Raw genomic sequence first — 15,208 nt, forward strand, 5'->3', positions numbered from 1 at the left:
CTTGTCTCCAAGGAAATGTTATATATGTGGCTTGTTCCAGAGTGGCATTAAAGGTATTCAACATTTTAATTACAGCTGTTTGTAGATCTAGAAAATGTCTACAAAAATGTACATTCTTACTTTAAACAGACTTGCCTCTTTGCAGATCTGATCTGCTTACTTGTCTCCGTGGAGATATACAAGTTCAAGTTCATGACACACTGTGGAACATACCAGGCAAAGCACAAACATCTCAGCGGAGCCAAATAGATGTCCCTTCATCAGAAAAGTTTCATAATGTACCTTTAGCAGGCATTAAAATAATTAAATACTCCATGACTTCCATAATATTGGCCAAACCTTCGTGTCAAAGCCTGATCTCGTCAGATCTCAGAAGCAAAGCAGTGCTGGGCTTGGTTTAATACTTGGATCGGAGACCGCTGGGAATACCAGGTGCTCCAGTGTCAAAAACTGCTGTTGTGTCCTTAGGCAAGGCACTTCACTCAGATTGCCTAGTAGGAAAAGTGGTGTGTGCGTGAATGTCGGTGATAGTTGGAGGGGCCAATGGTGCAGATTGGAAGAAGTCTTGCTTCCTTCAGTCTGCCCCAGGGCAGCTGTGGCTGCAGTAATAGCTTGCCAGTATGGAGTGATTGAATAATGCATGAAATCGTAAAGCAACTCTGAGTGTCTGGAAAAGCTCTATGTATTATTATTATTATTATTATTATTATTATTATTATTATTATTATTATTATTATTATTATTACATTAGCTTATAATGTATAAAGAATAAAGTTGTAGAAAATAATGAAACAGGCTATTAATTTAACTCACATTTAAAAATAGTCCAGTTCTGCAGTTTCAAGTTGTTTTGTGATATAGTCCAACAAAATCTTCTCATTTGTTGCTTCTTTCAGGTAGAAATGAGAACCATCCAGCATTTTAACAGTGAAATCTCCAGTTGTGATGTCTTTCCAAGCTGCAAGTCAAATATGACAAATATATTTATAATAGTTTAAACCAATAAACTGTTGAGTTTGAGTTGTCAAAAATCTATAGTCAGATACTAATTTATATTGCATACTTAGTTTTTTCAGGCGATATCTTTGCTGTCAACAAAAGCAGAAGAACCTATTTAACACTGCTTTTGTGGATTTTTTTCTCACCTTCACATTAGATTATTAGTATCGTAATCGAGTTTGACATTTTTGTATATGACAACGTTACAAAAAATGTTAATGTTGTTAGAGGAAAAAGGTGTGTGTGAGAGCTCACCTTGTAAGTCATGAGGAATGTCGTCTTTCCCATCAAAACATGTGATTGGACAGGACAAAGGGGGCTGCTCTGGTCTGGTACACCTGCTCACAGACAAGACAGCAGCCATGAGTACCACTGAGACCTGGGTGGGTTATATAATATAATGTATAATCAACAAAAAAATACAATAAAACTCTGATGAAATAAGGTCATAAGAACATTATTGACATTAAAATATTTTTTATGTTAATTTTTCCTTAAAAAGAACAGTCTTTGTGGCACTTTCTTGCAGATGCCATCAGTATGTGGTTCAAAGCGTAGAATATTGTCAATAATTGTCCCCAAGTCTTGATATTCAGAGACAAACTTGTTTTCTCTGGATTACAGAGTAAGTGCCACTAGGGGGCGACTTTTGAAAGCCTATCAGAATGTCTTTTGTCTTGAACACGTTGATAGACAAATAAAGGCATTCACATCATTCAATAAATCCACCGCAGGTCCGTGACTGCTCTGCTCTGTTTTTTAAGAGATTTACAATGACTGTATTGTCTACAGATTTCAGGAAGTGCCTCTTACCAAATGCACTTCTGCAGTCATAAGTATACAAAATAAAAAGAAAAGATGATAAAATGCAACCTTGTGGAGATCCTGTGGACAATACTGTCTTGAAGACATGACACCATTTACTTTAACATACGGTATTCTGCCTGATACAGAATTCACAATCCAACCAACAAGATTAAAATCCAGATACAAAATAATGGTATAGAGGGTTTATGCAGTTTATCCTTTATTAACTAAATCAAATGTTGTAGTAGTAGCAATAGTTCACTTGGTGCATAAGTCCGGATTTTGTCTTGCCAAATATTTTCTGACTCTGTGCTAGGTGTGTGAAGGTTTGAAAATCATAGATGATATTTTCACTCCATGATTTCACCTGTAGCTCTCAACAACTCTGAGATCGGCCTTCAGTGCAGGCAGAAACAGCTTCATGACCTCAGGATTGGACAGGAGCTCAGGAGGAGTCCCTCCGATCGACGTCATCCACTGCAAAAAATCCTCATCAGACAACTCACTCCTCTTTGGGTATTTCAGACGCATCTCTGACTGAAGAGAAGATAAATAATTTGCATCAAATACAATTATTACATATTACTTGACGGTTTTGGAAAACTTTATATCTAATTTCATTGTATATTACTGAAGTCAATAAAGTACAGAACAGCTTGTCGGCATATAATTCACTAACACATAGAAAACAAAAAGCAACCACAAAAAACTTCACCATGAAAGTTGCTAACTTCGTTTGCTTTTACAAACTAACATAAACAGTATATAAATGCTTCTACTGCTGCCCCACTGTGGCACCTGATATTTCTAGCAATCGCACATCCAAGTACTAACCAGGCTGAGATCAGAGGAGATTCAATACAGTCTGGCTGCAGGCCTCCACTCAGAGGACCCTACCCTATGTGGGTGCAACCTTCACCAGGATGCACCCACATATCCCTCATCATTTTTCATTAGTTTACCCTTTATAAGCAATTTACCGGTCATTACAGTTCTTATCTGGTTTGCCTTGATTCCAATAACTTTGTAGGCTAAATCATCATAGATGTCATCATGTAGCTTACAAACATGTTAATACAAATACCACAAGCATTTTATCTGTGACTGTGTTGCCATAGGCCCTGTGTCTGGTTAAGATTAGACACAAATCTGTTATGGTTAAGGTTAGGAAAAGGGATTGGGCTTGTCTTAATGTAAAACAAGATAAACCTTACATTGAAAACAGCAGTTAGGAAACAGTGGACTTTGGCAGTCTTTTGGCATGTTAGTTTTTTTGTCGACGGAGGTAAGTCACGTGAGGTCTGCAGGCTGTGTCCTCTGGGTGGAGGTCTGCAGCCAGACCTCTCTCAGGAGATTGGACAACTGTTTCTCAACATGTAATATTTCAATTTGGAACTTTTCACTCACATAAGGGGCAGAGGCTCCAGACAGAAAGATGTGAACAGGCTCAATATTGTGCAGTTTCTTCAGAGCATCCACCAGAGCAAAACTCGTAAGCGCTCCAAAACTGTTTCAAATAAAATCATACCAAAATCACTCATCAACACATAATTACTAATACTATTTATGTTTATGTTATTACCAACCTGTGTCCAAATAGAGCGAATGGTTTCTCCTTCATTGTGGGCAGTAATGCGGTGATGATCTCGTCCACGACCTGTTGCATGTTTTGGAAAAAAGCCTCTTTGGCTCGAGACTCTCGTCCGGGCAGTTTGACCGCAAACACTGACAGGGACAGACAATACAGAAGAGTGTAATATCTGTGTGTTCATTATAGACAAATATTATAACATGGAATAATAATGCTCAACAGAAAGAAAAATGTGTATGTGTGTGAGTATACACACACACATACACATATATATTTTAATTTCATTTTAATTTTACATCTCATCAAAACAGCATTCCAGTGAAAATATTATCTAAAAACCAGAATTAAATGAATTTTGTGCAAGCTTTTTTTTTTCTTTTTTTTTTTTTAAAGTGGCTAAAACAACCTATTGAACTACTTTTTTGGCCCACAAACTGCTTTAATTGACTAAATGACTTTAATAAATTAATTGTTTGATTCTGTACACTGAATTAAAATGAAATGTTTTGCACGTATTTTTGTTCTTACCTTCGATGGAGCTGTTAAGGACGTTACCCCACCGAGCGTAGTGTATGGACCCTCCTCCAGCCCATGGGAAACAGATGAGCCTAGACACTGCCTCTGGTTTCCTCTTAAAACATGTGATCACTTTATCCATCCTAACAACCACACAAAAACGAGGGAATAAAACAGGAGTAGTATTTTACACAATGGGCTTTTAAGCTTTACTTTTTAATACCACGGATTTTCCTATTTGGGCATTAGTAACTAGTATCTATATCATTATCACAGAACTATCCACACTTTGAGTTACATAAGTTACATAAGCAGTAGTTTAAAAAAATCATTCATGGAGAAGTTTAATGACTTTCCACAGTTAAACTTCATGGCAATACGAAGCAGGAGGTAGACCATCCATCAGAAAAATTAAATACAGTATTGCACAATGTCTGTTACTGCTATTTCAGTGCCTTAAGTTGACTATATTTACGGTTTAACTGTGTAATAAATTATAATTATAAAGTCATAATAAGAATGGTGTCGTTGTGGTTTTCTGTGAATAGAGACTGCACAAAATAAGATATGTAGCTTAACTTTCTATTGACTTTAAGAGCAAGAATAGCCTGTTTTAAGAGTACTACAAAGGTTAAGTTTTTACTACTGTGACTTGAAGCTGTTTTGAAAGATTTGTTCTATTTATAATAAAATACAAACGATATCAACACACCTCTTTCTTAAGAGCAGGGCTTTATACTTGATAAATAATAGTTGTGATGACTGTCCATTCAGTGCTTTATTTCCTGGTCATTTTCTTCTTTGGTCAGTGTATTTTATTGTGTTAAAACTTGTATCTATGGAGACATCTACAGTGCGGAGTCTGAACACGTTTATTACGAGGCAAATAAAATGGCCTTTTGTTATTTCAACTCACGTCACACGCATATTTTAATATTTTCCACGGATACAAAGGCAAACATTGTGTCACAGAAGCTCCTCACGTCAATTTATTCAATCAAACATGACGTGCACGTTTCAGAAAAAAATAATAAAACGGAAGTGACGACATTGGTATTTCCTACGGGTTTCCCTCAGAGTAGAGAGTTTGTCAAGTTAAAAAACATCACACCAAAAATAAACTTTACTTTGAAATCCAGTATTACGACACCGGTCCAAGTTGGTAGGATGAAGTTTGTAGGAGACGATCGTTCAGTCTCATGCAATCTGTGAGCAGCCTATTTGATTTAAAGGTGCACTATAAAACATTTCTGGTGGGGGTGTGCTGCCTGCTTGTCTCCATGGAGATGAGAGCATTTATTTTGATGGGGTGGTTTTATTGCCATACTGTGAGAGGGTCACCGCTCCACTGATCTGACCAGTAACTTGGCCTAATGGTGTCATCCTTTTTACTACCTTTTTTTCTGTTAAACATTCTAGACAAAGCAAAAACATATCCATTGAAATGAGCAGATAGTGCCCCACTCATCAGAAAAGTTACACAGTGCACCTTTAATGTAATTTATTTATTTATTGGCAATATAATCAGGTCTGTGAATGGCTGGTCTATTTATTGTCAAAACTTTGGTGCAATATATTTCACATTAGATATTTTATTTATGTATTAGCTCCTTGAGATGCATTGTCTCTTTTTCAAGGGGATCCTTAGTGTGGCTTCAAAATGGCATGTGTTTTGCAGTGCTCGCTGACTGACTATGTTTTGACTTGTATGACTTCTCTTCAACAAGAGGAAGTCTGTGTCCCTAAGTGGCCATTATAACAGCCATCTAAAGTAATGCAATATAAACAGGCATATATACAACTCTAACTGTTGTCAATATTTATAAATAAGCAATGATCTGACCAAATGAAAAAAATAAGTAGACCTTATAAACTCCTTGTTAGAAGTTAAACATAGTGTTGAGCATATTTAAAGGTGCACTATGTAACTTTTCTGATGGAGGGTGTGCCGCCAGCATGTCTTCTTGAAGATATTTTTGCTTTGCCTACAATGTTGGTGAAATGCATAGGGAAACGTTCCAGGTCAGATCTGTCGAGATGAAACCCAGCTCACAATGCATGTTTTTCCAGGTATTAAAATAAGTGCTATGCTATACTGTGGAACATTTCTGTCATAGCAATAACATCATAGAGACGAGCATGTGCTAGACCAGGGGTCACCAACCCTGTGCCCGCGGGCGCCATGTCGCCCCCAAGCCCCACATGAGTCGCCCGCAAACCAGTTCTAAAAATAGCACAACTCACTGCATCTAAAATTTAATTTTATTCTGTTGCTATTTTTTTAATCACCCTTGCGTTTATATAGATTTAAAAATGACAATATCTTAAACATATGTTCATTATACGTGAAGTATAGATAGATAAGTTAAGGTGAACTTTGACCTACTCACTTCAAAGGTCAGTATTGTGCGCGTGACAAAACCAGTGCTCCGCTCGCGAGCGCTGTGAGGATGCGCTGAATGCAGTTTCTTACTCCATGGTAGAAAATAAAGAGATCACTTTCACAACGATTTAAGACTGTAAAAGAAACCTGCGCGTATCTCATCTGCGGAGCGACTGTGGTGACGGCAAAGCGGCACAATGTGGAGGGACACTTCACTATGTCTCACAAACGCAGCTTTGGGTAAACACCAGGCTTTTTCCACGACACCGGTGAAAAAGTCACACAACGCAACCGAAATTTATTTAAAAATATGTACGCTTATTTTTCTTTAACATTACATAATTGATAACTTTATGAAACATGGTGCAATGTATATTATTTATGTTTTGTTAAAAAGGTTTGTCAATGGATAGTGAAAATGGGACACTTTTCCTATGAGATGTAGTGATGTAAGTGTCATCTGGAAATTTAACAATTACTAAGATTAGTAAAGTTAAAGTGCTGAATACTGATATCTGTTTCCCTCCTTGCTCATCGTTGATAATTATTTTGAGAAATCATTAATGTGATCAGTGTCTTGCAACGTGATTAGTGTGTTCACATAGATGATTATCATTTATCATTGTTAATAATTTATAACTAAAGGCAAACTGAGCAAATGTGTTATTTCAGAAGAGCGTCTCAAACTGGTAGCCCTTCGTATGACTCAGTGCCCATAAAGTAGCTCTCAGGTTAAAAAAGGTTGGTGACCCCTGTGCTAGACCCTCCACCAGCAAAGTGACAAAGTGCACTTTTAAAGATTCTCCTACAAGTTACAACACATTTTCTCAGATAAGTTATTTTGTTTACATATTTTTCCCTCTCATTAACCACTAACACATTCCTGGAGTGCTTCAAATGCCTTTTTTCCCTTTCGCTCCGGTGGTTTTATTGTGAAGGGGCGTTGTTGTGCCACTTGTAAACTTGATAGAGGAGAATTAAAAGAAGCTTCATACCGGTCTATCGCTGATACGAGCAGGATACCGGGGGCTAGAGACCCCCCCACATATGTCAAAGACGACTCCGATTGATTCTTTTTTACCCAGGAAGACAAATATTGTACGCGAAGAGGTAAACATTCAATAACGTGTTGAATTTTGAGTTGACATTTAGTAGCTTCTTAGTATTCGTCGCCGAAAGCTAGCAAACTGTTAGCCGCTAATGCTATCTGCCAAATGTTACCAACCAACTCTGCTTTTAGATCATTTTAATACCAATACATTAATCCATCTTAATCGTATGTGATTGTATTTTCACAGATACATTGGAGAAGTTGTTTAAATCGGAACCGGTGATATTTTGACAACTTTAAAGCTTGTAGTCTTAAGTAGACCTCCGATCGGACCGACGCTTTGTAACGCAGCGAACACGAAAAGGAGGTCAGAAATCGGGGGACCCTTGGAGCTTTCAGTCGTTGCCGAAGAAGGACTTTAGCCTCGCAGAGAGCCGGGTCTTCCGGACAGAGACCTCATGAATGGACATCGGAACAACAGGTGGGAGACAGCACTCACACTCGGGGCCATGTTGCTTTACCTAACCTAATTTGGCGTTCAGGTGTTGGGTTATTTTCAGGCTAGTGGTCGCTGCTACCACTGCCTCCCCGGTTGTAGCTGTTGGTATTCGTAGCGTGAAACGAGATTATAGTTTGGTTATGCGTGGTATTCTGCTTTGCTGGCAACGTAATATTGTTGAAACTGTAGTCAAATACCAGTTATAGTAATAGTTGTGTGTGTGTGTGTGTGTGTGTGTGCTCTCAAAACATCGGCTTATTAGGAATTGTATGTCTAAGCAAAACCATATATTGTGGGAAATCTCAAACAGAAACTCGTTTGCTGTATTCTGGCTTCTTGCTTTGCATTACTTTTTGAGCAGCTGCTTAAACTCTTGGTCTAACCTAAATGAATGGATAATACTGATACACACAGCATGTGAATAAATAAACTGAGAGCATGTCCAAGTTTATTTATGTAGAACAATTAAAACAACTTCAGCTGACCAAAGTGCTTCTCATGAGAGTTAAGTTTGTATTCCCCTTAATGACAACAAATCCAAAAGTTCTACATGTACAATAAATGGCAAGCAGACATTTCTTTGATTCTTATTGATTTTCATTTGTTGCTGTCCACTGAATCACTGCAGTTGTGTTCATTCATTTGTTTATCCAAACTGCCCTCTTGTGTTACCAGACAAATTCAGTGTGGGTCCCTTCCCTCCTGCTCCTTTTCAAACCAGCCCTACAGGTTTCCTCTCTGTCTACGTCATGACTGTTGTAGCTGTCAAACACAGGCGTTACTCCGTCAGCTGGCTCTGACGGCTGAGGGGAAAAGTGAATAAAAATTGGTGGTGGATTGTACAATATCACGATGTCATACTCTCAGTAGTGGTTTAAATCCTTGGTTGTTTAGTCGATTAATTGGTTAATAGTGTCTAAGTCGAGCAAAATTTGTATTAGTCAACCTATTATTTTATTTACCTAAGAAGGACATGGACTACAGCAGAAATGAGAAGCTATGGAGTGAGCTAGCTGAAAATTTGGGAATGAATCATGAGTTTAATCTTTTTTTTTTCATATAAATACATAATTTTCTAGTACTTTTTTGCATACATAATTTTATTAGTTGCTGTTAGTAGTTTTGTTTTGCAGTTTGGTTCAGATACATCAATATACCACAGTCGACCAAGAATTTCCTTGGTCGACTACAGCCCTGACTCTTAGAGGAAGAACAGAGGCTAGTATTTCTGTTTTATAGTTTTTTCCTCCACATCTACGAAGTTTCTACAAAAGCTGATTAATGTTAACTAAAGCTGGACTGTTTGAGGCCCTTCCTTTTCTTGTCTTTTTCTTAGAGTTAGATATTTTGTCATAAACTAAACTAACTAGTAACTAGCTGAAATGATAATTACCTGCATTAACTAGACATTAGCTTGACTGGTTTTATCAAAATTTTTATAAATATAAATAAATAAATAAAAAACTAAAAGTATATCTTACATTATACAAGTGAGTTAGTGAATGAAAAATTATTTTTGGAGATTACATTTACATTTGAGCAATATGACATTAGTTTGTTTCCCCCCTTATATTGGTCGAACCATTTTTAAAAATGATGTCTCATTAAAAATCTATAAAAATGGCTCTATTAATACCCTGAAAATGAGCAATATAACTTAGCAGTTGCCATTCAACTCAAAACTAATAAAATTTCTTCCCACAAAGTCTGAACTCTGCTTCAAGCCACATACTTTTACTGACGGTAGACCGAAGCTGATCATTGACAATTAGAAATGACTGAATCTCAGTCTCAATTAAAATTGTATATAATTACACAGCCCTACTGTAAACAATTGCCTCTTCACTAAGCATGTCATGACATCACCTGTACTTCATTTATTATACACCACAGCCCTGTTAGACTCACTCCATAATGCTGTGATGTCATCTGAAACCCAGCAGTTGACTTATCCATTTGAGGACTGGCCCAGCTGCAGCCATGGCGACCCAGGCCGCCTGAACTCGCCCGTTTTAACCGCCGTGGCTGCAGAAGTGTTCAACACGAGTCAATGGAGCATGCTCAGGAGTCAGGGCATGCGTTGTTGATTATAGCTGCAGGGTTCATTGGTGTTTTGAGGCTTGTGTTTAGTATTGATGTTGTTGGGGGCTACAGATTAAACTGGTTCACTGTGAAACTGCCACGTGCAAATGGCCCACCCGCCCTCCGCCCAGCTTTAAGACCCTTGCCTCAATAATAATAACAATAATGATGATGATAATAATAATATAAAACGTGTATGTGATTTGCTTGGTGGTGTTTTACATTGATTTGAAGTCTGTCTTGAGATAAGTGAATACATAATGAATTTGATTTTATGTAATTTATGAACATTAGTCTGTTTTTGTCATACGTAATGATCAAAACAAGAAAAGGTATTGTGTAAGTTCTGAAAAAAGAAATTCAAATGTACCCTGGCCTACCCTTTGTTTCAACCATTGTCACAATTTTTGCCAGTCCAAAATATAGAGACTAGTTTTTTGAATAGCTAGTGGTTGTAACCTTGATCACAAACTGTTGTGTTATTACATATTTCTAGTTCTTTATTATAAGAGTTTGCACAGTTATCTAAAGCTGTGTTCCCTATGCATACACAGTGTATTTATAAATGTAAATGGCTAACCAGTCTAGCCACTGTGTTCCAAATGGAAAGTGAGAAAGGACTGGCTTCCGGCTCCATCAACTCAAATTCACTTTCTATTGGAAAAAAAAAAAAAAAAAAAAGTTGCCCCCTTTCCATAACTGCTACTGTCAGGCTCGTCACTTTGGTCTTAAAATGTTCATATTAACTCGCTCTACATGATCCATGTAGTTTTTATTTCTCTTTTTGTCTGTAAATCAAGATATGAACATTAATATCAAGATAAATCAAGATAATATCAATATCAAGATAAATCAAGATATGAACGTTAATAACCTCTTTTGCCGAGGTTGTTTCTGCTATCATTAGGAACAGTTTTGATTGCTAGTGTTGCTAAGCTCCTGCTAAACCAGCGATACAGGCGGGTAGGGGCGTTACCTTTTAACAGCCACAATCTGGATTGGCTCTTTGGTTGCTATGATACTTGCAGTCAGAATTCCAAATACAGAACTCGGCTCCAAATTTGCCCCTATAACTGCTAGCCTTGATGACCTTCATTTGATTGGAGCCGAACACTATGGGTGACGTCACATTCCCTTAATCTACTTCTTTATACAGTCTATGTCCCTGTGTCATAAAAAGTGGGTCATGAGGTTAAAGCTGTACTACCTATTTAATATGGGATGATGACTATTTGTAATGTTCTATATAGAGCTTTTTTTTTTTTTTTACTGAAGGTGTCAAAGTTGCACCTGTATTCCTTTTGGTTGTTTCAGGGATTTCCCACGTGGTCTTGTCCCCATGGCAACTTCCCTGGGGACTTTGCACCTGGAGAATCTGGACAAGGACTGGATCTGGTCTAGAGACTTAATCTGGGACTGTGAAGGAGGGTGTCTACTTTAGGGTTTATCTGTATGGGGAAAATTGCCACTTCTGAGTTTATTTTATTGTTTTAATTATTTATATTCAGGTCAAACTTTAAATGTATATATTTTTGTGAGTGGATATACTACAATTTGTAGTTTTGGAGAGGCAAATCTTGTTTTATGCATATACAAGTTGATGCTGTCTTAGACATTCACTCTGGGGCTGAGTCTACTGGGCATCTCATTCATAAAACTATAAGTGACATTATAGCTAAATGTATATTAAAAGATCCACTTTTCTCCTCGCTTCATTTGTGGACTTCTCACATCAAGTTTTCTTTTTATAAATCACAAAGTAGACATGCATATACTTGTGAAACCCCTTTGGCCACTGTCCTTAAAATTATGTTTGAGGTGTTTTTTAATTGTTCCCGCTGTCTGTGGCACATTCTCTCTTTGCTGTAAACAAATAAAAGCCTCACCCTCAGCCCTCAGGTCCCTGCAGAGCTGGATCTAATCTTCAGGGGACCCTAAGCAAAATTTGGTTTGGAGCCCCTTGCCACCTCTTTGCCACTCAAGCTCAAATGATTGTGATTCCATAATGCACAGTTGCCATCATCTGCACTGTATCAGTGGTTTCTGTAACGTTATAAGTTAGTTTTATGTGATAGTGCCACTGTGCCACACTAGGCCCCTAAACATACTTTTTATCTCCAAATTTATACTTCAACATAATGCTTTGATTTATTCATTATAAATAGGATTGTCTATCTTTCTCACTTCCTATCATATAATGCACTTATGAGTATGCACTGTCATGAAAACGTTAAAAGTTTCACTTTAGGATCACGTAATTTTTTTTTTTGTGTTCAATAAATGCAGGAAGACATCAACTAACTGCACAGATAATTAGAGGATGATTTACTTTATTCATATGTGCGTGATGTGTACATAAATGTATGCAAAGTGCATAACTGATTAATATGCACGGAGACATTCTTTACATTCTTTAGCTCAAAATAGCCCCGGTCCCATTGTGACTCTTGCTGCCTCTGTGTAAAGCGCATGATGTCATTTTGTGAGGGCAGTTTGACATTTATGAAAATTGGTGTCACGTTAGCGTCTGTGCTGCTAATACTAACACCCACTCCACGTCGCGTCTGCAAAGGTCGGACCACTCAACAGAAACCTACACAAAATGTCACCAACTATAACAACCACTATCTGATAAATGTGGGACTGAAAGTCAGTTATTTTATTTTAATAGGAAACAGATTGTAACGAACCTTAACATCTTTAAGTCCTTAACAACCACTTCCTTCCTCTGAGCTGCTCCAGACGGTTTGCTCAATGTTAATCTTAAGTTTGTGGCATTATTTTAAAAACTCAAAAGTTGCTGCTACTTTTATTACTTGCATTGCATTCTAGTAGTCTCTTATATTTGACCACTATGGCCTAAGGATGTCGTAATACACTTTATATTTAGAGGGATGTTTAATACATTTTATCTAATAAAGATTATAGAAGAAAATATAATTTTTATGTTCACTAACTACAGGTCAAATTCTCAGAGTGTATCCTTAAATTGATTTTAGTATTTTTGTGTTTCTTGTGTTCCCATAGGAGCTCTGTTCTCTTTGCCACGGCGACCAGGTTATGGCACCATCGGGAAACCCATCCGGCTCCTGGCCAACTGCTTCCAGGTGGAGATTCCCAAAATTGACGTGTACCTGTATGAGGTGGACATCAAGCCAGACAAGTGCCCGCGCAGGGTCAACAGGTAATTACTATATTCAGCTTTTATTTACATTTTATAGCTGGATTCCATATGACATTATTGTTGTTTGTATGTATGTTGTAAATATATGTTAAACTGCTGTCTCTTGGCCAGGACTGCCTTGAAAAAAAGGTTTCTAATTTGTATGGGATTTTTCAGTTCTATAGCCCATTATTATAATTGAAATGATTAGGTTCAACATTTATGAATTTACCTTTTGGAAATTGAATCTCAAAATACAATGTTATCAATAGGGTCAAGTGCCCCTAGCCCTAAGGTGAATTTATTTGGTAAGCCTGAATAAACCTAATATGGTAGTACCTTTTTTTAATATCAGGTCTCATATGTCTTACAGGGAAGTGGTGGACTCCATGGTTCAACATTTCAAGGTGACGATCTTTGGGGACCGTTTGCCAGTTTACGATGGGAAGAGGAGCCTCTACACGGCACAGCCTCTGCCTGTCGCCACCAGTGGGGTAAGACTCCTGTGGTATAATGTAGAAACAGCACTTTGTGACAAACACAAACCACTGCACTAGGGCTGAACAATTTGGGAAGAATATCTAATTGTAATCAGAATGTTTGTCAGAAAAATCACAATTAGATTTGAGATTTATGTTTTTATACTAGGATTCTGTTCATGGGACAATTGACAAAAACACTGAAATATGAACTAGCAAACGAAAACAAGCGTCACATTTCAGAACATGTTTGAACAGATCTAAACTACAGGGTTAGCCATTGTTATGCAGAATAAAACAGGAAATTTTGTTGTTTGTGGAGGAAATTATGGTACTTCCAAATTGCAACGTTTGTGGTTTGCCAATTGTGATCATTCAAATTGCAATTTCACTTTGATTAATCTTGCACCCCTACTGTGCACTGTCGGCATCTAATTGTGAAATATTTTAATGACTGCAAACCCGGAATAAAAAGCCTATTGCGCTGCTATAATATATTTGGGATGAGGGTGTGCTGGCTGCAAGATGAATGTCTAAGCTTGTTTCATTTTGCTGTCTGAAAACCACTGTTAAAAAGTTAAAACTGAAAATCAATGCAGGAAAACTAGCAATGTATATGTGAAAACTAGGAACTAGTTTGATTTAAATGCCTACTTTTTCCTTTCATGGTTTGAAATTCCAGTACCCCTGCTTTAACTGAGTAGGGCAATGTGACGGTGTCATAGCTCTCATCACTTGATTTGAATTCAAGGTTGAATTCTTGGTTGAATTCCAGCCTCATTCATTATAATGGCAGATTGTAACCTTCTTCAAGGCTTAAGACAATGTTGTTATACCACTCTCCAGTAAAAATGTTTATTTTTCAAGGCATTTTTGAGCAATAAAATAACTTGAATAAAAAAAAAATGGATAAGTGTAAGACCATACTTACTATGGAACATTCCACACAACGCGAGAACATCTCCATGGGAACAAGGACTGTCAAACGAGGTGTTATTCAGTTAATTCAGTTTATTTCAGTCACACACAATGTTTAACGTGGATATTTATACATACAGTGCCATGAAAAAGTATTTGCCCCCTTCCTGATTTCTTACTTTTTTGCATGTGTCTCATACTTAACTGTTTTAGATCATCAAACAAATTTAAATATTAAACAAAGCCCAATTAAACATAAAATGCAGTTTTTGCTGTTGATTTTATTTGTTAAGAGAAAAATGCTATCCAAACTTGCATGATCCTGTGTGAAAAAGTAAATGCCCCCCCTTGTTAAATAATGAGGTAACTGTGATTCATCATATTGTGGAAAGCTGAGTTCAATTTCATAGCCACCCCAGGTGTGATTGCTGCCAGACTATTCAAATTAAGAGATCACCTTGTCAGACAGGCTCTATTTAAGTGAAGTAAGCCATATTGAACCCAAGACATCATGCCACGATCCAAAGAAATTTAGGAGCAGATAAGAAGAAAAACAATTGACATGACTCCGTCTAGAAAAGGTTACAAATCCATTTCTAAATCTTTGGGACTCCAGCAAACCACGGTGAGAGCCATTATCCACAAATGGAGACGTCTCACTTTTGCCAAAAAACATCTTGATGATCCTCCAAAGCTTTTGGGAAAATATTCTGCAGACTG

At 37.3% G+C, this 15,208-nt stretch overlaps 3 protein-coding genes across 4 annotated transcripts in view; 1 reads left to right on the forward strand and 2 right to left on the reverse strand.

Annotated features, from left to right (window-relative positions):
* Positions 1-15,208, reverse strand: part of usf2 (upstream transcription factor 2, c-fos interacting) — a 142,645-nt gene that overhangs the window by 78,667 nt on the left and 48,770 nt on the right. The gene's annotated exons all lie outside the window — the stretch shown is intronic.
* olah (oleoyl-ACP hydrolase) lies at positions 775-4,898 on the reverse strand. Its single transcript, XM_033975308.2, has 7 exons — positions 4,626-4,898; positions 3,926-4,056; positions 3,393-3,531; positions 3,214-3,313; positions 2,174-2,343; positions 1,255-1,337; positions 775-958 (listed from the first exon to the last, which is right to left on the reverse strand). Exons 2-7 carry the CDS (start codon positions 4,053-4,055, stop codon positions 816-818), a joined length of 765 nt encoding a protein of 254 aa, XP_033831199.1. The 5' UTR covers position 4,056; positions 4,626-4,898; the 3' UTR covers positions 775-815.
* The window catches only part of ago3b (argonaute RISC catalytic component 3b), a 25,533-nt gene continuing 17,627 nt past the window's right edge, over positions 7,303-15,208 (forward strand). For both annotated transcript variants that reach the window (XM_033975225.2, XM_055225311.1), the window contains exons 1-4: positions 7,303-7,406; positions 7,595-7,828; positions 12,956-13,112; positions 13,465-13,585. In XM_033975225.2, the coding sequence (XP_033831116.1) occupies positions 7,810-7,828; positions 12,956-13,112; positions 13,465-13,585 (297 nt within the window). In that variant the 5' untranslated portion in view covers positions 7,303-7,406; positions 7,595-7,809. The remainder of the gene's footprint in view (positions 7,407-7,594; positions 7,829-12,955; positions 13,113-13,464; positions 13,586-15,208) is intronic.

The sequence above is a fragment of the Periophthalmus magnuspinnatus genome, chromosome 11 (genome assembly GCF_009829125.3).
Source record: "Periophthalmus magnuspinnatus isolate fPerMag1 chromosome 11, fPerMag1.2.pri, whole genome shotgun sequence".
In the NCBI taxonomy this organism is placed as follows: domain Eukaryota; kingdom Metazoa; phylum Chordata; class Actinopteri; order Gobiiformes; family Gobiidae; genus Periophthalmus; species Periophthalmus magnuspinnatus.